This window comes from Myotis lucifugus, unplaced genomic scaffold (assembly GCF_000147115.1).
Source record: "Myotis lucifugus unplaced genomic scaffold, Myoluc2.0 scaffold_160, whole genome shotgun sequence".
In the NCBI taxonomy this organism is placed as follows: domain Eukaryota; kingdom Metazoa; phylum Chordata; class Mammalia; order Chiroptera; family Vespertilionidae; genus Myotis; species Myotis lucifugus.
In genome coordinates this window covers 2,800,936-2,825,191 of record NW_005871208.1, presented here as the reverse complement: position 1 = coordinate 2,825,191, position 24,256 = coordinate 2,800,936, and the positions used below count along the sequence as shown (strand labels likewise).

The 24,256-nt window shown below is 53.8% G+C and overlaps 1 protein-coding gene across 2 annotated transcripts in view; it reads left to right on the top strand.

The window, feature by feature from the left end:
- ITGA5 (integrin subunit alpha 5) overlaps positions 1 to 20,798 on the top strand; it is a 22,714-nt gene extending 1,916 nt beyond the window's left edge. The window contains exons 2-30 of one of the 2 annotated variants that reach the window (XM_006095810.3): positions 5,969 to 6,099; positions 7,403 to 7,515; positions 7,649 to 7,769; positions 7,968 to 8,029; positions 8,119 to 8,164; positions 8,426 to 8,551; positions 8,787 to 8,831; positions 8,946 to 8,989; positions 11,375 to 11,431; positions 11,607 to 11,659; positions 11,958 to 12,166; positions 12,404 to 12,595; positions 12,822 to 12,867; positions 13,041 to 13,142; positions 13,337 to 13,392; positions 13,524 to 13,678; positions 13,967 to 14,104; positions 14,237 to 14,304; positions 14,658 to 14,808; positions 14,895 to 14,987; positions 15,132 to 15,211; positions 15,352 to 15,432; positions 15,539 to 15,644; positions 16,305 to 16,457; positions 17,368 to 17,451; positions 17,552 to 17,665; positions 18,269 to 18,370; positions 18,937 to 19,059; positions 19,698 to 20,798. In XM_006095810.3, the coding sequence (XP_006095872.3) occupies positions 5,969 to 6,099; positions 7,403 to 7,515; positions 7,649 to 7,769; positions 7,968 to 8,029; positions 8,119 to 8,164; positions 8,426 to 8,551; positions 8,787 to 8,831; positions 8,946 to 8,989; positions 11,375 to 11,431; positions 11,607 to 11,659; positions 11,958 to 12,166; positions 12,404 to 12,595; positions 12,822 to 12,867; positions 13,041 to 13,142; positions 13,337 to 13,392; positions 13,524 to 13,678; positions 13,967 to 14,104; positions 14,237 to 14,304; positions 14,658 to 14,808; positions 14,895 to 14,987; positions 15,132 to 15,211; positions 15,352 to 15,432; positions 15,539 to 15,644; positions 16,305 to 16,457; positions 17,368 to 17,451; positions 17,552 to 17,665; positions 18,269 to 18,370; positions 18,937 to 19,059; positions 19,698 to 19,781 (2,935 nt within the window). In that variant the 3' untranslated portion in view covers positions 19,782 to 20,798. The remainder of the gene's footprint in view (positions 1 to 5,968; positions 6,100 to 7,402; positions 7,516 to 7,648; positions 7,770 to 7,967; positions 8,030 to 8,118; positions 8,165 to 8,425; positions 8,552 to 8,786; positions 8,832 to 8,945; positions 8,990 to 11,374; positions 11,432 to 11,606; positions 11,660 to 11,957; positions 12,167 to 12,403; positions 12,596 to 12,821; positions 12,868 to 13,040; positions 13,143 to 13,336; positions 13,393 to 13,523; positions 13,679 to 13,966; positions 14,105 to 14,236; positions 14,305 to 14,657; positions 14,809 to 14,894; positions 14,988 to 15,131; positions 15,212 to 15,351; positions 15,433 to 15,538; positions 15,645 to 16,304; positions 16,458 to 17,367; positions 17,452 to 17,551; positions 17,666 to 18,268; positions 18,371 to 18,936; positions 19,060 to 19,697) is intronic. The other variant, XM_014461809.2, reaches the window with a different exon arrangement.
- The last annotated feature ends 3,458 nt before the right edge of the window (positions 20,799 to 24,256 follow it).

Genomic DNA, 24,256 nt, shown 5'->3' with positions numbered 1-24,256 from the left:
AGGAGGGAAGGAGAGGTGGGGATCCTCCCCCATATCTGGGTAACCTTCCTCTTACCCTGCCCCACACCTAGCAAGAGTGTCATCTCCCTTTTCAAAGACTCCTCTCACACATCTGGGCTTTCACATACTTCCGGTTCCCTAGGTGTCTGCCTGGCCCTGGCCTGATCCCGCAGTCCCTAAAGCCCTCTTCTACAACAGGACCCAGCATTTTCATCCCTCCCCCTCCCCCTCCCCCTTCTTGTCATCTTTCCTTCCAAGAGAGCCAGGTGTCTCGCTCGCACTCCTCCCCCTCTCACTTTCTCTTTACAATGCCCTCTTAGAGTGGGACTCTGCACATTCCACCTCCCCGTGATCTCCCTTCCACTGCAGCTGGACCTTCCACCCCCTCCTACACCCAGGGACCAACATAGCCCCCGCCTGGGGCCATCGCTGGAGAGGGAGGGCCTCTGTGTTCTTGGTCCCTCTGCATCACCTCTCACCCTGGACACCAAAACAGCATCAAAGGGCAGGGTGAACACAAGAGAGTCTGCAAGGTAGGCAAGGGCCAAGCCTTAAGTCAGGCAGAACTGGGTGTGCACCCTGGCCCCACCACTTGCTCTCTGTGTGACCTGGGGCCTGTTCCTTAAGGTCTTAGAGCAGCGGTTTTCAACCTTCCTAATGCCGCGACCCTTTAATACAGTTCCTCATGTTGTGGTGACCCCCAACCATAAAATTATTTTCGTTGCTACTTCATAACTGTAATTTTGCTACTGTTATGAATCGTAATGTAAATATCTGATATGCAGGATGTATTGAGGCGACCCCTGTGAAAGGGTCGTTCGACCCTCAAAGGGGTCGCGACCCACAGGTTGAGAACCGCTGCCTTAGAGCCTGGTGTTCTTCTGAAAGTCAGACACCTAACTTATGAGGCTGTTCTGAGGACTAAAGGAGACGATACAGATAAAAGGCACCTGGTCCATGGAGGGGGATCGATACCTGGCAGGCATGATTTGTATGAGGTAGCTGTTTTTCTGTCTCTGCTTCTCTCCTAACCTAGATACCGTCTAGTCCTTTTTCCAAGTTTTCCCCCATTTCTTACTTGCTTTTAATATTTGCTTATAGCAGTTTTAGTAATAATAGTCCCTCACATTCCTTAGCACTTTCATATCTCTTTTTTCATTGGATCATTACAAAATCTTTGCATTAGGCAGAAGAGGCATTATTGCTCCATTTTATTTTATATATATATATACTGAAGCTTCAGGAGGTACAGAAGTTTAGAACTAGAGTTTGTTTCAGGGACCATTCAAGGGCAACCCATCACTTGATGGGTAGAGAATCCAAGGCTTGGGGAGGGAAAGTGACTTGGCCTAGGACACAGACTTAAAAGGTGCACTAGCCTTAGCCCAGCTCTTTATTCCTTTCGGATACTTAGTTGGCATAGGTAGAGGCAACTCTCCCTCCCCCGCCAGCCAGGCATTGTCTTTGAGAATACACTGTAGGACCCAGAACTAGGTGTCCTCCTCTGGCCTGGCCAGGGCTGCTGTCGGACCTGCAGGGTCTGGGCCCTGGTCCACTTGCTTCTCTCCACCCCCGACCTTGTCAGGCCAACAGAGTCAAACAGTAACCATATATTGAACAGGATCCTGGTTAATCAGAAGCCTGGCTGGGGCGATAGTGGAGAGAAGAGGAGATAAATTGGCAACGGGGTAAGCCAGAACACTGGCCTAGGAATCAGGATTCCTGGCTTCTGGTTATGTGGAGAAGGATTCAGAGTGACCTTAGACATGTTACTTCACTTTTGTGGGGCTTAATTTTCCCATCTGTAAAATAAGGACACGGGACTCAGTCAGCAGGTATTTTTAATTAAAGTTTTTTTCTTTTTAAAAAATTCAAATGATATCTTACCAGGACATTCTATATAAAAAGGGAAAAGAGGTTGCTCTAAAGCAGCGGTTCTCAACCTGTGGGTCGCGAACAATGAAAATACATCCTGCATATCAGATATTTACATTACGACTCATAACAGTAGCAAAATTACAGTTATGAAGTAGCAATGAAAATAATTTTATGGTTGGGGGTCACCACAACATGAGGAACTGTATTAAAGGGTCGTGGCATTAGGAAGGTTGAGAACCACTGTGGAAGATGAGGAGTGTCAGGACCAAACTAGCTCCTAACTCCCCGTGGCAGCCCTGAGGCTTCTACAAGAAAGTCTTCACACCCGTGGGTGCCCTCTGCGGTGCCTTCCAGTGGTGGCAGCCATGTCTCCAAGAACCAACGCTAGAGTTTCAGGGTACTACGGCTTCAAAATAAATTATGGCAATTATTTCTTCCCTTGAACTTTATATTTTAGAAGGGTTTATCTGCCCAACTGCATTTAGTAAGAAATAATTCTTTTTTCTCATTTTTTATCAGCTAGAAGTGAGAACAAGAAGACATCTATAGCTGCCAATCAGAGCTTGTGACCAATATGAGATAGTCAGGCTCTCTACATGAGTTGATATAATTCCAGCAAAAGTAAATATACTTGAGGTTTTAATTAGCCTGGGCTGCCTTATCAAGTAAACGCATGTTTCCATTAGGCTTTCTGAAAAATTGAAAATAACCCAGAGTTTCTGGCTGGTGTGGGTCACTGGTTACAGAGCACTGGCCCACGCACCGAAGGGTCTTGGGTTCGATTCCCGGTCAAAGGCACATGCCTGGGTTGCAGGTTTGATCCCTGGCCCTGGTTGGGGTGCATGCTAGAGGCAACCAATCAATGTGTCTCTCTCACATCAATGTTTCTCTGTCTCCCTCTTCTCCTCCCTCGCTTCCACTCTTTCTGAAAAAGAGATAAAAAGATATCCTTTTGGTGAGGATTTTTTAAAAAATGTTTTTTATTGATTTTTTACAGAGAGAAGGGAGAGGGATAGAGAGTTAGAAACATCGATGAGAGAGAAACATCGATCAGCTGCCTCCTGCTCACTCCCCACTGGGGATGTGCCCGCAACCAAGGTACATGCCCTTGACCAGAATCGAACCTGGGACCCTTGAGTCCCCAGGCCGACACTCTATCTGCTGAGCCAAACCGGTTAGGGCTTGGTGAGGATTTTAAAAGATAAAGGAAATAACCCAAGGACCTTCCATTGTTACCTTCTTGAACCCCTAAGGGGCCCCAACTGCTCCAGGATTTAGGAAGCAGGAACTAAAAATGGGAGAATAGGATAAGCTATGTGAAGTGCCATCCCTGACACCAGGTGCCTCCCTTGGCACATAGGCAGGGGCACTAGTTATTAGACTGACTTGGAGGAACTGGGTTAGAAGGGCCACTGAACCCTTGGGTACAAGCCATGGGTGGTGGAGGCAGGTCTGGATCGGAGTCTGTGGGCTTACCTGCAACAACGGGTCTGCTGAACCTTCATACAGCCACGCACATGCCCCTGGCCCATGAGCTTGTGGGCTTTACAATCTTTGTAAGGTCTCTCTCTCACCTTCCAACCCTGTCCGACAAACTCCAGGCTTCTTCCTCGGGCCATCCCAGGAGAACTCAAGCTCAGCTCCTCCTCAAGAGCTGGGGGTGCTGTAAAATTGGGAGTGGGCCCTAGCCGGTTTGGCTCAATGGATAGAGCATCAGCCTGTGGACTGAAGGGTCCCAGGTTCGAATCTGGTCAAGGGCACATGCCCGGGTTGCAGGTTCAATCCCCAGTCGGGGGCGTGCAGGAGGCAGCCAATCAATGATTCTCTCTCATCATTGATGTTCCTATCTCTCTCCCTGTTCTTTCCTCTTTGAAATCAATAAAAATATATTTTTTAAAAAAATGGGGAATGAGAACCGGGTCCCTTAGCCATAGCCTTGTGTTCTCCTGGAAGTAAACTATCAGAGCTCCCCGAGACTTTGACATAACCTCTGCTCCCAGAGAGAGGGGAAAAGTATGGCCCAAGTCCACACTGAGCCAGTGCCTGCCCCTCATCCAGGGCTGACTCCTGGTCCAGTGCTCTTTTTAAAAAAAAAAATTTTTTTTTTTATTGATTTCAGAGAGGAAGGCAGAGGGAGAAAGAAAGAGATAGAAACATCAATGATGAGAGAGACTCATTGATCTCCTGCCTCCTGAATACCTCACCCAGGATGGAGCCTGTAACCCCGGGCATGTGCCCTGACCAGGAATCAAACTGTGGCCTCCTGGTTCATAGGTCGATGCTCAACCGCTAAACCACATCAGCCAAGCTGGTCCAGTGCTCTTTTCACTGCCTCCTGTACCACAACTTTTCTGGGGCTGCCCCAGCTAGGGGAGGGTGGTACCCCTCTCTCCTCACCCAGCCCTAGGACAACGCAGCCTCTCCCCACGACCAGCCTTACCTCCTGGGCCTGGTAACTGACCAGGTCACCGCCCATGGCCCACCCCCCAGCTGTATGTAGTGCCTGAGTGAAAAGGGTGGGGCCCCGCTGGTGGGAGACAAACGGACAAACGGAGAAGTGAGAGGTTGGAAATGGACAGGAAGCCACAGGCAGTAAACATTTCCTGTCCCCACAGTAACTAAGGCTGGCACCCCACCCCCATCACTCCAGGAACTCTCGCACTCTCAGCACCCCCCCATCCCACTGGACCCTGGCCTCTCCCTCCTCCATTCTCATCCTCTGGACTGCTCACTCCCCACTGCAGTCCCTTGGAGCTGTTTCCTCTGTGGTTGCCATCCCCTATTTCTCTTGGACCCCACCCCTTTCACTCCTTCCCCACCCGGTCCTCTTGGAAGGCAAACCCAGCGTTTGTCACCTCTAACATAATCTCCCACTTGGATGCTCTTTCCTGGTAAGAAAGGCTGAAGAAGGCATCCTAATAACAGGAAGGAGTGGGTACGGGAATGTTGAGGCCGAAAGGGGACAGGAATCAACAGATATGGAGAAGCCTAAGATCTGAGATCAAGAGAGAGAAAACTCAAACATTGAAACCAAGAGAGCAAGCAGTCAGAGGGGCAGAGGATCAGAGGTTGAGAAGCCGGAACAGAGGCAGGTATGGGAGGAGAGCAGAGGCCAAGGCCTGCAGGGACACTGGCCCAGGGCCAGGCCCAGCCCTGGTTGTCAGATGCAGTCCTCATGGGAGACCCTGGAGGAGAACGCCAAGAAGGCTGACTGCTGTGCAGAAGCCTCAGAGGCAAGGGACCAAGAAATGGCAGAGACAGAGCCAAAGATGGGAAGATTATCCAGGACCTTAACTATGATCACCCCATTACATGAGCCCCCCAGCAAAGGCAACCCTCTCCTCGTGGTTTCAGTGGTGACTGAGGGACGGTGTCTGGAACTAAGACTCCAGTACAGCAGGATCTGAATGCAGACTCCTAGAGATGGTGTGTGGAAAAGGGTTCCAGGGCTGAGATAAAGGCCCAGCCCCAGTGGGGAAGTCCACACCAGAGCCCAAGGAGAAGGCAGGCCCAAGCCCAGGGGAACGGTCTGTTTTCACCACCATCCAGCTCTTCTCTCCACTTCTGCCTGATTCCAAGACTCACATTTTCCTCCTACACGCCCCAGGGCTGGGCGGCTGGACAGCAGGGCAGCCGGATGCCTGGGTCTTGGCCCAGAGAGAGGCTTTGGCTTGGGACAAGAGGGTACGGGCTAGGTGAGAGGACCCTGGCTTCCAGAGGCTGCACATCCAACCTTGGCAGGTCCATAGAGGGATGGAGACGCTGAGGCCAGAACCTCTGGCCCCTCTTTCCCTTCCCAGAACTGACTCTGGCTCCTTCTCTCTCTAATAGCAGGGGAAGAAGGTAGGAGAGGAAAGAGAGTGATGGGAGGAGGGGAGGGGTTGTGTTAGTGACAGCGGCACATGGGGACCGCCTGACTCCAGCCTGTGCCTCTGGCATCTGTGGCATCTTCTGAGATATAAATACAACTCAGGGGGCATCCACCCCACCCCCAGCCAGCCCCTGGCCCAGAGGCCTGGGTCCTTCCTGCCTTGGGAAACTGAAGAAGGGCTAGGAGCCTCCCTGAACTGCTTCTCCATTCCCCTCACAGGGTCAGCGTGCTGGTGGGAGCACCCAAGGCTAACACCAGCCAGCCAGGCGTGCTACAGGGTGGTGCTGTCTACCTCTGCCCCTGGGGCACCAGCCTGGCACCGTGCACCCCTATTGAGTTTGACAGCAAAGGTAACCAACCTCCTCGGCAGGCCTGGGAAGTTCAAGGAGGGACTGGGGGTGGGGCCTGGGTGGGGCCTGGAGTGAAGGGTAGAGCCTGCCCAGTTCCCTGGCCACGTGCCCGCCCAGCTCTGATGGTGGTGCTCCAGTTCTGTGCAGCGAGCAGCGGCTCCCCGTGGCACTCACACCACGTTCCCAGTCCAGCCCAGCCCGAGGAGGGCGGGCATGATTCAGAAACATGTGGCTCTCATTTCCCCTGAATCACCCACAGCTCGGGGAGGCCAGGCCAGTAACACAGACAAAGACAGGGAGAGTCACACAGGCTATTTGATTCATTTAACTAAGCACTGACTAAGTGATCGTGCGTGCCAGGCATTGTGTGTGCTGGGGCCGCGGGGGGTCGAAGCATGATTTAGCCACTGCCCTCAAAGAGCTCAAGGCCCAGGGTAGATGCAGGGATAGAGAGCGGGGAGACAGACAGAGACCAGAGATAAACAGTAATAACAGCTAACACTTCAAGAGCACTTGCTCTGTGCCCAGCACTGCTAGAAGCACTTTATAAATATTAACTCACTTAATCCTTCCAACAACTGTATGAGATATTATTATCCCCATTTTATAGCTGAGGAAATAGAGGTTAAGTAACTTGCTCAAGGTCACACAACTAGTAAATGGTGGAGTAAGGATATGAACTGCTGAGCTATATCTGGCTTCAGAGATAAAGACTGGGGTGAGGGGACAAAAAGAGGAGCGCATAAACAGATGGAGACAGTGGGGGGTAGGAGATAAGATCATGAAACAGATGGGGTGTTTTTTTTTTAAACCTGAAAGACAGGTAAGAATCAGAGGAATAAAAAAGGATGTCCTGTATGATGTATATATCCATACCCCATGGACACAGACAGTGGTGTGGGGAAGGCGGTGGCTAGAAGGGGTCCATGGGGCAGCAATCCCGAGATGTGAGAAAGATCGAGAAAAGAACAAGGTGCTTAGAGATACGGCCCAGGTACAGACAGAGGAGTGCAGCCAGAGGGTTGCCATTCTTCCCCCACTACCTCCTGCCCCCACCTCACTGCAAGCATCCTTGGTCCAGCTGGACCAGAGCGAGGCAACTCCAGAAACCCCAGGTGTGTGCGCAGAGAGCGGGGGTGAGTCAGGCTACACCAAGTAGAGCCTGAAGACCCTTTGTCATTCCCCTCCCAGTAAGTCCTGGCTTTAGGCTTGCAAGTGCTTGGGCGCCCCCAAGCTGAGGGTAGGGGCTGTGCTGGGCTCGGTGGCCCATTACCTGCATGACTCCCTCTCTCCCTTCCCCAAGGCTCTCGGATCCTGGAGTCCTCCCTCTCCAACCCCGAGGGGGAGGAGCCTGTGGAGTACAAGTCCTTTCAGTGGTTCGGAGCAACCGTTCGCGCCCATGGCTCCTCCATCTTGGTGAGGGGCCAGCCGGCTGGGGTGGTGGCGGCCAGGGTAGGGCGTGGTCGGGCACAATGGAACACAGGCCTGGAGGGAGGAGAGGGTTTCTGTTGGTCTAAACCTAAGGATCCCTCCTCCGGGGCCTTCCCAGGCCTGCGCTCCGCTGTACAGTTGGCGCACAGAGAAGGAGCCGCTGAGCGATCCCGTGGGCACCTGCTACCTCTCCACAGACAACTTCACCCGGATTCTGGAGTACGCACCTTGCCGCTCAGGTAGGGCAAGAGTGGGCCCGCGCCTTGTCTGCCTTCTCTCTAGGAGGCGCTAAACCCGCCCTTGTTCGTCTCGTGCTTACTGTCTGGCTCAGGGCGGCCCTTCCCCCAGGGTCCTCTCCCACCTCCTTCCCCAATCTCTCTTCTTTCCTGCTCGGCCCATCTGCGTGGGCCTCCTGCCCACCACCTTCTCCCCCACAGATTTCAGCTGGGCAGCAGGCCAGGGTTACTGCCAAGGTGGCTTCAGTGCTGAGTTCACCAAGGTGAGAGGGTGACCTGGGAGGGACGGGCTGTGAGTGGTGGACACAGGGGGGTCAGGACCAGACGTAGACTCGCCTCCTTCCCCCTGCAGACTGGGCGCGTGGTGCTGGGTGGACCAGGGAGCTATTTCTGGCAAGGTAAGTCCTGCCGTGCTGACTCCTCGGGCCCTGGCACAGGCCTCTCATCCCGCTCCCGGCCTGAGGTCGCCATCTCCCCTCCTGTTGGCCATCCCAGTTCTCCTCTCCCTGTGTTGAGACTTACGTGTCCTCCTCCACCACCCTGCACAAGCTTGCCTTCCTTGAACCAGACTTCCAAAATCCTACCCAGTCACCCCCACCCCCAGTCCTCTCCTCCCTGCCCCTCCTCCTCCGTCCATCTCCTCCTCATCCCCTTCCCAGGCCAGATCCTGTCGGCCACCCAGGAGCAGATTGCAGGGTCCTATTACCCTGAGTACCTCATCAACCTGGTTCAGGGGCAGCTGCAGACGCGCCAGGCCAGTTCCTTCTACGACGACAGCTATCTGGGTGAGTGAGCAGGTGGGAGGAGAGGAGGGGGCAACCTCAGGCGCCCCTGTCCTGTCCTGTCCTCACACTCCCCTGCCTCCTCTTTCCCACTCGGGCATCACCAGCCCCGCTGTCATACTTGCCATGTGCAGGCTGGCTGTGAAGGCCTGCAGGGGTGGGGGACGGAGTGGAGATGGGCCTGGGCAGATGGGTCCCCGAAGCAAGAATACTAATACCCACCCACCCTGTCCCCCAGGTTACTCTGTGGCTGTGGGTGAATTCAGTGGTGATGACACAGAAGGTGAGTGTGTCCCCAGGCCAAGGCCAAGGGAGCGGGTGGATGGAGACCCAGGAACTGAGACACTTACCATTCTTGTGACTCCTTGTTTCCCACAACTTTCTCATCTCTTTGCAGACTTTGTTGCTGGCGTGCCAAAAGGGAACCTCACCTACGGTTATGTAAGACCCTGCCTGACCCCCTCTTCCTTCCCTCCCCCAACCCCCCGCCCCTGGCCGCTGGCTGATGACAAAAAAACATGTGCCCTAGATGGTTTGGCTCAGTGTATAGAGCGTGGACCCCATACTAAAGGGTCCCGGGTTTGATTCTGGCACTGATCCGGGAGCATGCAGGAGGCAAGCAATCAATGTGTCTCATGTCGAAGTTTCTCTCTCTCTGTTTCTCCCCCTCCCTTCCACTCTCTCTAAAAATCAGTGGGAAATATCCTCTGGTGAAGATTTTAAAAAAACAACAGAAAACATGCAGGGCAGTTTGTGAGAATTCGAAACGTGGATCAGAACACGAGGTCTGGGGTCAGACCTGGGTTCAAGTTCTTGGTCTTACTCTAGATGCATCCTTCTGTTATTTTTATTTATTCATAGTCTACCTCACTCTGTAAACCCTTGAGCCTGCTTACCCTCTCTGAGCCTCATCCTTCCCTGTCGAATGGGATAATAATAGTTCTGACTTCACGGGGCTCTTGTAAGGATGAAATGAGGTAACGCATGTGAAAGTGCTTAGTGAACTGTTGAGCAGTGTACAACTGGTAGCTGTTATTATTAGACCATGACAAGTGCTTTAAAAAGCTTACAGATAAGAGTGCCGTAGGAGTTTGTTCAATTAACATTTATTAAAGCAAGGTAAGAGATAAGAAGATGAATAAGACATCGCACCTCATCTCATAAGGTGCCTCTGATCAACTGTGTAAGATAAGACACATATAATTACAACCGAAGGGACAGCTACTGTTCAGGAGCCCCTCAGTGTGTGGGGCACGGTCCACTCATGATTTCTATTCAAGCCGGTGCGGGTAGATGTTACCATAAGTTGTTTAAGGTCACACTGTTAGGAAGTGGCTGGATAGCGATCCAAAAGCAGGTCTGTCTTGTTCCAAGGTCGGCGTTCTCCCTGCACGACGGTCAGTTTCAGGAAATGGGCACGATGGTTATCAGTTTAGGGCAGGGGTGGGCAAACTTTTTGACTCGAGGGCCACAGTGGGTTCTTAAACTGGACCGGAGGGCCGGAACAAAAGCATGGATGGAGTGTTTGTGTGAACTAATATAACTTCAAAGTAAACATCATTACATAAAAGGGTACGGTCTTTTTTTTTTTTTTAGTTTTATTCATTTCGAACGGGCCGGATCCAGCCTGCGGGCCGTAGTTTGCCCACGGCTGGTTTAGGGAGAGGAATAACCTTCTTTCCAGGTAGGGGTGGATCAGAGACGGTCCTGTGAGGGTCAGTGGCGATGAGGCGATAGCATCCTATGCAGGAGCATGAAGAAAGGCATGGGGGAAAGGAAAACATCAGGCCTGTTTAGCAGATTCTGGGCTGACTGAGGAGGAGGAGGAAGAGGAGAAGGAGGAGGAGGAGGAGGAGGAGGAGGAGGAGGAGGAGGAGGAGGAGGAGGAGGAGGAGGGGGAGGAGGAAGGGATGAGCAGAAGCAGGCAGGCTGGGGCCAGTTATCCAGAGCCTCACAGAACCAGCCAAGAAGTCCAGGCTTGGGTAGTGGCTGCAGGGACCCATTGTGGGTTGGTTTTTCTGTGTGTGTTTTAACCCTCGCCCAAGGATATGTGTTTATTGATTTTTAAAGAGAGAGGAAGGGGTGGAGAGAGAGAGAAACATCAGTGGGTTGCCTGGACTGGGGATCGAACCCACTACCTTTTGCTGTATGGGACGATGCTCCAACCAACTGAGCCACTGGCCAGGACACTCCTGTGGGTTTTCAAGCCAGGGGGGGTCCCTCCTAGGCCCTGCTGCAGTGGGGAAAGGGTGCTGAGCGGAAGAGAGCCTGAGGCAGGGAAGCAGGCAGGAGGCTCTCCAGCAGTCCTGTGAGAGGACTCTCACCAGACAGCGGGGAAGAGAGCAAGAAGTCAAAAGACTTGGTGACTGATAGGGCCAGCCACTCAGAGGGGACGTCGGGAAGATGTGAGTGTTGTGGTTTGGGAGGGCTGGAGGATAAAGAATGAGTGCAGCCTCAGAGTGCATTCGGTCATTCAGTTCATAATTATTGAGCGTCTACTACTTTACTAGTAGGCTCTGGGGAGAAAGCAAAGAACAAGACCAAGCTCCTGCCTGCATTGATCTCCCACTCTAGTGGGTAGGCATGGGCAATAGATAAATATTCGATCTGACAGTCGTTGGTAAGTGATATGGAGAAGAAGAATGTTGCTGTGGGACTGAGCTGCTGGCATAGAAATAGGGATGTGAGGGCAAAGCTCAGGAGGGAATTAGGGGACAAGTAATCTCTGTCTCCACGGAGTGCCTCCCTTTGGGTAGTCTGTACATATCTGCCCTCCGTCCAGGGGCTGGGAGTCCAGGGCCAATGGGCATCTCTCCTCATTCCTAGGTCACCATCCTTAATGGCTCAGACATTCGATCCCTCTACAACTTCTCAGGGGAACAGGTGAGGACACCCCCAACCCCAACCCAGTTGGGCCCTCTGCCCACCAAGCTCCAGCTCTGACCCAATAAGCTCAGCCCCCTTCTCCCTGGAGTCTCTGACCTCCCTCCATAACCCCTGTTGATTCTGTTGATTGAGCCTCTAGTTCTGACCCAGGCTGCTCCTCTGTCCTCCCCAGATGGCCTCCTACTATGGCTATGCAGTGGCTGCAACAGACCTCAATGGGGACGGGTGAGTAGTGGGAAGAGGCACACCATGATGCCCCTCCCAGGAAGGAAGAATGGGGACAGGAAAACGCAAGGAGAGTTTTTTCTCCAGGCTTCTCCCCTGAATTCTCCTCACTGTGCCTACATCCCTTTGCCTAGGGCAAAGAGAGAGCTGAGCTCTAAGACCAGAAGACCTCAGCTCTTCTTGCTCGGGTGGGAGGGAGCCTGGGATCCAGGATGCCTGGAAGTTCCTGGCACTGGATTGGGGAGGGGAGGCGGCCAGGCAGGGTGTCAGGATGCCTAGATTGTTGCCCTGCCCCCAGACTGGATGACTTGCTGGTGGGAGCACCCCTGCTCATGGAGCGGACAGCCGATGGGCGGCTCCAGGAGGTAGGCAGGGTCTACATCTACCTGCAGCAGCCAGCCGGCATGGAGCCCACACCCACCCTCACCCTTACTGGCCATGATGAGTTTGGCCGATTTGGAAGCTCCTTGACCCCCCTGGGGGACCTGGACCAAGATGGCTACAATGGTAAGTACAAAGAGCTGAGGAGGAGTCAAGAGTCAGAAGGGATTTAGAAAGAGAGTGGCTAAGATACCCAGACCCCCAGTGTCTTCCCAAGATGTGTAGGTCTCGAGGCTTTGAAGGAATTAGAATATGGGGGATGACAGCTGGGAAAAATAGGATCCTGGGTCCTGGGTTTTGGTGGTAAAGATTTGAACTCTTGGATCCGGGCCTGCTGACTGGTGTGTGTTGTGTGTCTTGCAGATGTGGCCATTGGGGCTCCCTTTGGTGGGGAGACCCAGCAGGGAGTGGTGTTTGTATTCCCTGGGGGCCCAGTGGGGCTGGGCTCTAAGCCTTCCCAGGTGCTGTTGCCCCTCTGGGCAACCGGCCACACTCCAAACTTCTTTGGCTCTGCCCTTCGAGGAGGCCGAGACCTGGATGGCAACGGATACCCTGGTGAGTTGTTCCCTAGGCCTTGTTCCACTTAGAATTCACTGGTCGCTGGCCCCCTGAACCCCTCTCTGCACTTTCCTGAGGTCCGTGGGTGCAGCTCTGGGCTACTGCCACCAGGTGGCGATGTTCCCTCACTTCGGCCTCCTTGAGCTATGAAACTAGAAGGGTTAGAAAGGAAGGATCCTACTTTGAGGCTTGCTGTAAAGGGTAGTTTCTTGACTTCTTGCAGATCTGATTGTGGGGTCCTTTGGTGTGGACAAGGCTGTGGTATACAGGTATGAACTCCAGGATGGGCAGCCTGGGAGAAGTGGGAACTGGGGAGTTCTTCAATGGGGCTGAGGTTGGGAACGTGGACAAAGGACAGGGGGATCCTGGGGCTTGAGCATCAGCTTCTTGCCCAGGTTCCACAGGGTCTGAGTTCTATTGTCCCCACATCCACTCTTGGCAGGGGTCGCCCCATCGTGTCTGCCAGTGCCTCCCTCACCATCTTCCCTGCCATGTTCAACCCAGAGGAGCGCAGCTGTAGCTTGGAGGGGAACCCTGTGGCCTGGTGAGCTGGGGCCCAGGAGATTGCAGAGAGCAGTCTGGGTGACCTCGGTCTGTGCCTTGGAGAAGGCAGGGAGACCAGGTCTGCAGCAGGGGACAAGGGGGGGTGTCCTAGTCTGGGTCTGTCTGGGAGGTAGGCAGAGGACATAGGTTCCCTGTCCAGTGGGTGCATCAGCTCTCCCCTTGGTCTTCCTCCAGCATCAACCTTAGCTTCTGCCTCAACGCCTCTGGAAAGCACGTTCCTGATTCCATCGGTAAAGGAGACTCCCTGAATCTCTCGGGCCCTGGAAGGGGATGGAGGGACTGGGGACGTGGACACTGCCCTTCCCCCTGAATAGATGAAGAGGGAGAGGCAGAATCTCCTAACACACACCCCCGGCTGCAGGCTTCACGGTGGAGCTCCAGTTGGACTGGCAGAAGCAGAAGGGAGGAGTACGGCGCGCACTGTTCCTGGCCTCCAGGCAGGCGACCCTGACCCAGACCCTGCTCATCCAGAATGGGGCCCGGGAGGACTGCAGAGAGATGAAGATCTACCTCAGGGTATGGCCTCCAGGGCAGGTTCTGGATGGGCCTGGGGAGGCAGGCCATAGAGAACTGGGGCCTTTCCTGAAGGGAGAGCGATTGGGAGGTTCCAGGCAAAGGCTCGGGACTTTGGTGGAGCTGAGGAGGGGGACCCTTCTGTCAGAGCTGGGAACCAGGCTGTCAGGGCCTCTCAAGCAATGAAGACGGTCACGTTTGGACCCCTGAATTCTTGAAGGCCCTGAGTGGACAGAAGGAAACATGAGAAGCACTGTCCCCTGACTTTGTGAACCCTCTCCCCTGCCCCAGAACGAGTCAGAGTTCCGAGACAAACTCTCCCCGATTCACATTGCCCTCAACTTCTCCCTGGACCCGCAAGCCCCCGTGGACAGCCACGGCCTCCGGCCAGTCTTACATTACCAGAGCAGGAGCCGCATCGAGGACAAGGTGAGGACAGGGTGGGGGGAAGCCAGGGGGAGAGGGGCCTGGGCACCTTCGGCAGGACCCTGAGTGGGGGAGCCTACCTACAGCCCAGGAGAGGCTCTAAACTCCCTCTCTCATGGCCTCCCTGCTTCCCAGGCTCAGATCTTACTGGACTGTGGAGAAGACAACATCTGTGTGCCAGACCTGCAGCTGGAAGTGTTTGGGTAAGTGAAGACGAACATCAGGCGGGGGTTTCAGATGCCATGGTCTGGAAGCAGGACACAGGAAACATGGAAGGACCTGAAAAAGTACCACAGGGACGTACTAGCTAGCTGTGTGACCTTGGGAAGCTACTCAAATTCTCTGAGTGTTTGCTTCTTCATCCGTGTAGTGGGAATAATAGCATCTATTTCCCTAGCCTTTTGGAAGAAGTAAATGAAGCAATTTACAAAAAGCAGCTAGCCTAGCGCCTGCCATAGAGTTGGAACTGAGTAAATGGTGTCTGTTATTATATCATTATCGCTGTCCTGGTTTGGAGATTAATTCCAGTGTCCCTTACCTTGTGTGCCCCCTCCAGGGAGCAGAACCACGTGTACCTGGGTGACAAGAACGCTCTGAACCTAACCTTCCACGCCCAGAATGTGGGTGAGGGTGGCGCCTATGAGGCTGAGCTTCGGGTCACGGCTCCTCCGGAGGCCGAGTACTCAGGACTCGTCAGACACCCAGGGGTATGAACGGGACTCTCAGGGGGGCTGGGGAGCAGCCCTGCCAGAGGGGTACCAAAACCTTACCTGCACACCCGCCCCACCTGCAGAACTTCTCCAGCCTGAGCTGTGACTACTTTGCCGTGAACCAGAGCCGCCTACTGGTGTGTGACCTGGGCAACCCCATGAAGGCAGGAGCCAGTGTAAGTCTGGGGCAGGAGAGAGGACCTAAGGGGGCAGTGGCCAGCCCGCTCAGAGCAGTGCTGTGGGACAGGGAAGGAGGGCTGGGGTTGGGATAAGGCAAAGGCCCCATCTAACAGCCTCCCTGTCCTCCTGCCCACCCACAGCTCTGGAGTGGCCTTCGGTTCACAGTTCCTCACCTCCGGGACACGAAGAAAACGATCCAGTTTGACTTCCAGATCCTCAGGTAGGGTGCTGGGTTGGGGGGGCGGGGGGTGGGGGGGTGCGGGCGCCGCGCAGGCTGCAGCCGTGTTGGGAGCGGGGCCTGTGCCAGCGGACTCCTCTCTGGCTGGGCTCCAGCACCAACTCAGTCTCTCCGTCCCACAGCAAGAACCTCAACAACTCACAGAGCGAAGTGGTTTCCTTCCGGCTATCGGTGGAGGCTCAAGCCCGGGTCTCCCTTAACGGGTCAGTGTCCAGGGGGAAGGGGGCCCCGCTGGGAGTGGGGAGACTTCTAGGAAAGTATGCATATAGCGTCCCTTCCACTGTCCTCTAAAACCACCCTCCTCCTTAGTGTCTCCAAACCTGAAGCAGTGCTATTCCCAGTGAGCGACTGGCATCCCCCAGACCAGCCTCAGAAGGAGGGGGACCTGGGCCCTGCTGTCCACCATGTTTATGAGGTGAGGAGGGATAGAGGCAGGGAAGACTAGGACCAGGAGGGGTGGGGCCACAGTGAATGATAGGGAAGGAGGAGCTGGGATGAGTGGCAGATGGCTGGGAGCAGAATGAGGGACGGAAAGGATGCATGGAGGGAGGAGGAGTGCTGTCAGGCATGGGCAGGGTCAGCTGGAGAGACAGAGAGGAGGGACAGGCCAGCTGAGTGACTTGGAAGGGATTATGGAGCTACCTCGAAGGGTATTGGTTGGAGAGGATTTCGTCACTGCCCACTGATTTCCTCTTTAACTCTTTTTTTTTTTTAAACTTTCTCACTAACTTTTTTAAAATATATATTTCATTGATTTTTTTACAGAGAGGAAGGGAGAGGGATAGAGAGGTAGAAACATGGATGAGAGAAACATTGATCAGCTGCCTCCTGCACACCCCCTACTGGGGATGTGCCCGCAGCCAAGGTACATGCCCTTGACCGGAATCAAACCCGGGACCCTTCAGTCTGCAGGCCGACACTCTATCTACTGAGCCAAACTGATCAGGGCTCCTCTTTAACTCTTGAGACAGGAGACTCGCAGCAGAGTGTAGGGGCCATGGTGAGCCAGGGTCTCGATGGAGCAGGATTGTTCCCTCCTTCTCGTGATGACTGTGCTCTCCTCTCCTCTCCTCAGCTCATCAACTGGGGCCCCAGCTCCGTTAGCCGGGGCGTGCTGGAGCTCAGCTGTCCCCAGAGCCTGGAAGGGCAGCAGCTCCTCTACATGACCAGGTTTACAGGACTCAGCAACTGTACCTCCAGCCACCCCCCCAACTCAGAGCACCTGGAGGTGAGAGGCCTGGAGACGAGTGGGGGGCGGGGAACCAAGGCTGAGAGGTTTGGGGGAGGTGGGGGGGGGGGGCCTGGAAGAGCAGTATGGCTGACGGTGTGCCTGAAGCTAGGACTTAGGCCATGGGAAGGGTGTGAAAAGGCCACAGACACCTCGAGGCCCTAGGCAGGAAAAAGACTCTGTTATGCACTGCACTTCCGTCATTCTGCCTAAAATCTCCCCCCTTATTTCAGCCCTGGCACACTCTGAGAGCCCAGCTCCATGCCACCTCCTCTGGGAAGCCTTCCAGTTCTGTTCCTCTGGGCCCCAGGGGAACAGCCTCCCTGTCCTCCTGGATCAGAACCTGAACCAGATCATGGGGAGCCTTATGTTTACTCATTAATAATATTTAATCAATTGAGTGCCTTCACTGAACCCTATTATAAGCTCAGGAAACATCGCACTGAACAAAATTAACAAGGTCTCCACTCCCATGGAGCTTACACTTTAGTGGAGGGCACTAAACAATAAAAATTAAAGAGAGAGGTTAGCAGGTATTGAAAAGTGATAAAAGCGCAGTGCTAACATTCTGAGTGGGAAGGGAACTGGAGGCTGACCCATCAGGGAAAAAACCTGGAGGCCTGAAAGAAAAGGATGTGAAAGAGCATTCCAGGAAGGAACAAACAATGCAAAGGCCCTAAGGCCACGACAGGGACCTAAGTATTTATTTACACATCTTTTCCCTGTAAACCAAGGACCCAGCCTTGTTCATTTCCATGTTTCACACTGGGCTTGGTGATGTGCCACCGGAGGTGGTCAGCCGAATGGATAAAAGAACAAGTTGAAGCTGTTCTGGGCCCACGTGCAGGCTGACTTAGATGCTGTAATGAGGGGGAGAGGCAGCTAACAGTCAGTCTCTTTCCTCTTCCAGCTGGATCCCGAGGGTTCCCAGAACCACAGGCTGCAAAGACGGGAAGCTCCAGGCCAGAGCCCTGCCTCTGGGCCTCAGATCCTGGTAAGTCGCCCTGGGAATGAGGTCTGGGCCCAAGCGCTGAGCACCTGTTTGAGTTCTCAAAGGGCAGAATTCCAGGTTCAGGCTTCCTCGTTCTCCCCAGAAATGCCCAGAGGCCGAGTGTTTCAGGCTGCGCTGTGAGCTTGGGCCACTCCACCGGCAAGAAAGCCTAAGTCTGCAACTGCATTTCCGGGTCCGGGCCAAGACCTTCCTGCAGGTAAGGGAGCTCTACCTCAGCCCTAACCCCGCCTGTTCTGACCCTCCCTGTCCCCACTGTCCTAGCTACATCCTTTGGGAAAGGGGCCTCGGGCATTCCCCTCCCCTCCTGCCCTTGTTTAAACAGAGCTGTGTCCTTGGCGCCACCTAGTGGCCACACTGAGAAGAGTGACAGCTTCCCTTTCCTGGCCCATTCAAAGAAGGTGGTAGGGCTGGAGGGTGATCCGTGTGCAGAGAACGTAGAAAAAGAGATGGAAGATGAATCTCTAGTGGAGAGACATGCAGCTGTAAGAGTAGTAAATAAAGAGCAGTCATTTATGAAGTGCACATTATGGGCCAGGTATTGTCCTAGGTGCTTAACCCACATTAATAATGATTTTTAAAATTCTTTTTTACATGCAGTCATCTAAATATGTATTATTTATTTATAACTATTCAATTACACATTTATTATCTCAGGTAAGGGACACAGAGATTCAGGAGAGAATGAGCCCCAAATAGAGAAAGATCAGAACCTGAACCAGACCATGGGGAGCCTTACGTCCTCTAGATCCCAAGGACAGGGGTGGGGGGACTGCCCTGAACACCTTTCCTCCACCCACAGCGAGAGCACCAGCCATTTAGCCTGCAGTGTGAAGCTGTGTACGAAGCTCTGAAGATGCCCTACCGAATCCTGCCTCGGCAGCTTCCCCGAAAGGAACTTCTGGTGGGTCCAGGGCCAGAGGTCTGGGCCAAGGAAGATGGGGCTCAGAGTGCTGGGCCTGGGGCTAGGACGGGGACATCGATGGGGGGTGGCCTTACGATTGTAACAAATATTTATTGAGCATCTACTATGTCCTGTTTCAGGGATATAATGATAAGCCTGATGGACAGGGCATCTTTACTCCTAGAGTCCACGGCCTCGCAGGCAATAAGAATACAGTGTGCCGAGGGCCAGGATACTTACGGGATCACATCATAGGGACACTTGAACACAGTCTTGCAGGGTCAGGATAGGCTTCCTGAAAGAAGTGATTTTAAGCTGAGGCCTGAACTACCAGGCTAACCACTCAGGGAAGGAATATTCCCTGGAGAGAGGAAACTAGCAAGTGTGAAGGCCCAAAAGTCAGCAACAATAACGCACTTTTTAAGAATTTAAATTTTGAAGTTCAGAATTCTGTTAGCCCAAGATGCGAGGTGAGAGGTGGGTCTCGGTCCAGTGGCAAGTGGGAGCCAAGTGTAGGTGGGAAGGACTAATGGCTTCTCAGTGACCTCTCCTGCCTTGCTCCCTAGGTGGCCACGGCTGTGCAGTGGACCAAGGCAGAAGGCGGCCACGGTGTCCCACTGTGGATTATTATCCTCGCCATCCTCATTGGCCTCCTGCTCCTCGGTCTGCTCATCTACATCCTCTACAAGGTCCGACACATCCTACCCTCTCATCAGGTTCTGCCCTTGACCCAGCACAATCCCAACCATCTTCCTCCAAACCAATTCTCTAGCCACATGCCCCCACCTGTGCTCCGGCCACATGCATCCCATCCTGACCCTGCCTATAGGATCCTTCCCTTCATTCTTCAGCCCCTATCTTAGAGTCTCTTGAATCAACCTGATAAGTTTGCCTCTACTTGCAAAATCAGTGTTCCTCGCAGGTGGCAAATTTGGCATTTGTGCTGTCACTTCCTCCAAAGACCCTTGGCAGCTGTCACTAATTGGTCAGACCCTAGCAGTGGCCTCAGAATCCTCCTCCAGAGGCAGCCAGTACTAGGCAGTCCGACTTGGAACTTGAATTCAAACCTGTTTGCTATTCCTGGCTCACCCAGGGGCACTTTTATGGCACTGATGAAAGATCCCTTTATACCAAAGCACCCCCAGCTTTAGCCCTCCTGGCCCATTGGGCCTCTTGGAGAGGTAGACATGACAGCCTGAATTTAGGCCACTTTTGCAGATAGGGAGATTGGAAGCACTAGAGAGTCCTCTTCATTCCCCCTTGGCATAAGATCTGGGGAGAAATGGGAGCCCAGTATCTAAACTCTCCCTCCTTTCCCCGTCATTAGCTCGGATTCTTCAAACGCTCCCTCCCCTATGGCACCGCCATGGAAAAAGCTCAGCTCAAGCCTCCAGCCACCTCAGATGCCTGACGCCTATTCCCAGACTCCAATCCTGAAGGCTCAGTCCCCCCACCCTCAGTCTACTGACGGGGAGGGGGCTGGGTGCTTCCTGAAGGTGCTGAGGGCCAGGGAGACGCTCCTCTCCCAGCCCAGAGACATACTTGAAGGGCCAGAGCCGGGAGGTGAGGAGCTGAGGATCCCCACCCCCCATGCACTGTGAAGGACCCTCGTTTACACATGCCCTCCCCACGGACGGGGGAACTGAGATCCAGGGACAGAGGCCTAGCCTCCCTGCAGCCTTTGCATTTTGGAGAGAGTTTCCTGAAAACAACTTGGAACCAGAACTGGGGAATCCAATCCCAGTTCTCTGGGCCAGACTTGCCACCAGGACTTGCCACCAGCTCCAGCCTGCAGAGATCTGTCCACAGCCTTGCCAGAGTTCCACCGGAGGCCCCGGCTAAGAACCTGGAACCTGGCGAGTGAGCCCTGGCAGCTCTGGACAGCCCCCACCTCGGTGGGCAAATAAGGAACACTAACTGTGGATGGTGCCCAGGACCAGCTCAGGACAGATCCCAACCAAGGATCGATGCTGGCCCAGAACCAGCTCCAAGGAGAATCCGAACTCACATGGGGCCAGATTGAACCTGGGGCCTGGGGTTGATCTGGGACCCAGACTCAGCCATTGAGAACCTAACCAGGCAGATTCAGGACAACGTTTGAACCTGCACCGGACACCTGGGCCTGGAGGCCCAATCCACCTCTGACTCGGGAGAAGTCAGGAATTGCCCAGGACTCTGAAGGGGCCATGATGGCAACAGATCTGGAACCTCAGCCTGGCCAAAGGCAGGCCCTCCCAGTCCCCCAGAGAAAGGGGAGCCCACTCTCTCGGGCCTGCAGGATTTGGGTTCTGCCCGCCAGCTGCACTGACGCTGCCCTTCCTCTCTTTGCCCAACCCTCCCCTCCCCTCCCCTCGGCTCGGGACACCCGGGACTTATTTAAACTCTGTTGCAGTGCAATAAACCCGGCCCGGTGCCCCCACTGACCAGAGCTGGAATCTCTTTTATACATTTTCCAAACCCATCCTGGTACCAGACAGCTTGGTGGGCAGGAAAAACCTGTGTTTCTCACAACTTCTTTCCACCGGGGGCCAGGATTATAAACCCCAGGAATTGGGGGACTTGTTTTGGGGTTCCCTTCTCTTAGGTGAAAGAAATGATGGGAAGAGTGGAAGAAAGACTTGACCCCTGCCCATCTCTCAGCCCCACAGGCCTGGTCCCTCACACCTCCCAGAGAGAAGGAGAGAAACCCCTTCTCCTTGAGGGTTAGGGAAGAGGGCAGAGGGGGAGGTCCAGGTTGAAGTTGGGAGAAGATGGTCCAGAAGACTCACTTGGGCTTCCCTAAATCAGATAATGAAATGGGTTGAGAGAAAAGGCCACAAAACTAAGAAGAAATCAGCTAGGGTTTTGTTTTGGTTTTTTATTGCTTATTGTATGGTGGTGGGTAGAGGGGGGGTTGTTAAATATTCTACATTATCCCTTTAATTTCTACAAATAATCCTGTGAAGTAGGTACAATTAACCCCATTTACACAAGAGGAAATTGAGGTCCAGAGAGGTTATGTAACTAGCCCAACTCACACAGTGAGTGCCAGAGCAGAGTCGAATTCGCCCTTGTCTAACGGTGAAAGCCCTCCTCCTTAACCAACATGCCATAAGGTTCAGGTCTTTGAAGAGAAATGAAAGTGAGGGAGCCCCTCAAGGTCCTCTGCCTCCTTAAGGCCTGTGCTAACATGCAGCAAGAGAAAGGAGAGGGGTGCTAAAATCTAATAGGATTGTCCATGTCATGCTAGACCAGAATTCAGCCACCAGAGGGCAGCAAAGCTACAAATTTATGGAAATTTGGGGCAGGGAGGCAATGAGGTCCATCTCACCCTCTTCCCACACCACCAGGACTCTTCTTTTTAAGGGAGAGAGAGACATCGATTTGTTGTTCCATTAATTTATGCATTCGTTGGCTTCTTGTATGTGTCCTGACCAGAAACCTCGCCCATAACCTTGGTGTACTGGGACAACGCTCTAAACAGAGCTACCCGGCCAGGGCCAGGACTAGTCTTATTACCTTGGGCTCCTGCCTAGCAATGACTGCATCACCTCATAATCTCTCTCCTGAAAGACCAAGGTTGCTCCACACTCCAATCTGTGACTTCTTGGTAATTCTGTCCCTCAGGAACTTCTTCCCAGAACCTATAAATGAAGAGGGACTAGTGGGGAAGAAGAGACCTGATGAAGTAAAGAGCCACCCAGCATTTCCAAGAATAGCAGCTGTGGCATAGCAAGGCACTGGGAATTCTCAAGGAAAGAAATCCCGTACTCCCCGCTCCTGGGGAAGGGGTGGGAGTGGCATCAGCGAAACCTCATGGGCTAGATCTGAGACTTCTTACACTATCGTGAGAAGGAAACGAGGAGGGGAAATGGGCTTTGAGTTTTGGGTTGGTGTCATGGGTCTGTGTGGGGCCTGTAGCTTCGAGTCTCAGAGAATGACAAGGTCTCTCACAATATAAGAAAGCGATTCCTTAGGCTCAGAAACGCTGCAGATGTAATCTAGCACCAGCCGCTCTGTCCCTGGACTGTCATTCTCAGGCTCTGGTCTGCTTCCCCTTCCCAATCTCCCAGCCCCTCCAGCTCTGTCTGCCTCCCACCATAGAGACTTGAGTGATCCAGAGGGACTGGGGTGGGGGACGGGGAGGCCTGGGCCCTTTCCTTGTCTGTTGGTAGAGATGGAAAGGAGGCCCTGGGAAGGGAACAGAGCAGCTGGGGGTGCAGGGAGGGGGAGGGGGCCCAGGAGAGGCAGCTGGCAGGCGGGAAGCTGATCTGGGGGTCTCAAGTTTCTTGACATCAATTAGAGCAGCCGGCCTGGGCTCATTAGTAGCCCGGGGTGCAGGGCTCATCAATAATGAATTCACCCCACACACTACACCCCCCCCCCCCAGCTGCCTGCAAGGTCACCCCGCCCTTTACCAGCTGCCTGCCCTTGGTAAGCTAAGCCACCGCTGCAGAGACCTCCCTAACTCAGAGTCTTTAGGGCAGTGTGGGAAGGTGGACAAGGCAAAGGGGTCTTTATCACCAATCAGCCATGCCTGCTTCTAGGAGTCCACCCAGGAGGAGAAGAGTGGGAAGAGACAAGGAGGGGTAGATGTGGGGGGTGAGAAGCAGGCTTTGTGATGCTAGGGTTGGATGGCATAGTGGGAGGTCAGATCCAGAGCAAGAGGACCTCCTCTGATGGGCTCAGAGACCCCACATTCTCCCCCAAGGCCAGACTTGAACAGCGGGGCCACAGTACCCTGAGATCTCTGGCCTCTAGATCAGAACAAGCTCAAGGCATTGGCAACCCCAGTATTCTCGTGCCCTTGAGTTGGAGCATCTTGGCAGGTGCAGAAACAGCTTTCCTTCAAACCAACCAGATCGGTGCAGTGAGGGCAAGAGACTGCTAAGGCTCAGAAACAGGAACTTGAACTTCCTGTACTTTAATTAGCCATCTAGTCCCAGCTTCCCTGCAGAACCCAGGAATGTGGGTCCCCATTCTCCTTCCCTCGCCAGAGTCTTCTAAGATTCCAGTCCCACCACCTTTCCACCGACCTATTCCTTCCTGCTGCCACCCTCCCTGAATCTTACGTGTCCTGATTCCCAGTCACACCTCCTTTCCCTCCGCCTGGGGTTGGCCTGATGCTGGCTGCTTGGCATTGTGGGAGGCCTCCCGCCACCCTCCTACTTGGGGCAGGTACAGACAGGTCCAGGCTGCAGCAGCTGCATCTTCCCCAGACACCTCACAGACTCACAGACTCCAGTCTTATGATGGCGTCCCAGTTGTCTGCCTTCAGCCAGGTCCCTTTGTTGGTCTTTAGGGTACACCCAGTGTCCCGTACTCCGCCCTGCCTCCGCGGACATTGTCCCCAGCCCATACATTCTGTCCTATCCTCCATCCTCCCCTCCACCTCACCAAACACCTCCCACCGGTCCTCTTCAACCAGTTCACCTCAGTGGGGAGGGCCCTGAGTTCAGGCCCTGGATAGATACTCCTATCCCCACCCCACCCCATGTCATCCCTACAAGGTTGAGCCTCAGTTCTGGATCTTCTGGTTCCCTAATGATCCAGTTGCCAGCTTCTATTTCCACCTTTTTGGATCCATTGATTACAGTCTGTTCACTGGAACCTTCCCTAAGGACCTAGGCATTTGGATTCCAGTCACAGATCAACTTGGCAACCATCTTCAACCCCACAGTTCACCTGAGACCCAGCCCCCCAGGCACCCTGCTCTGCAGTGAGAGAAACAAGTAGGACCCCAACATTCTCTGTGCCCCACCCCCACCACCGCCCAGCCCATCATTTTGGAGAGGATCAAGGTGACCCACCCAACTCAGGGCCCATGCCTCTCCAGAGCACTTAGCCATCCTCCACCCCATGTCAGCCCCACGACCAGACTTCCCGCCCTCAGACTCAGCCCTTCCC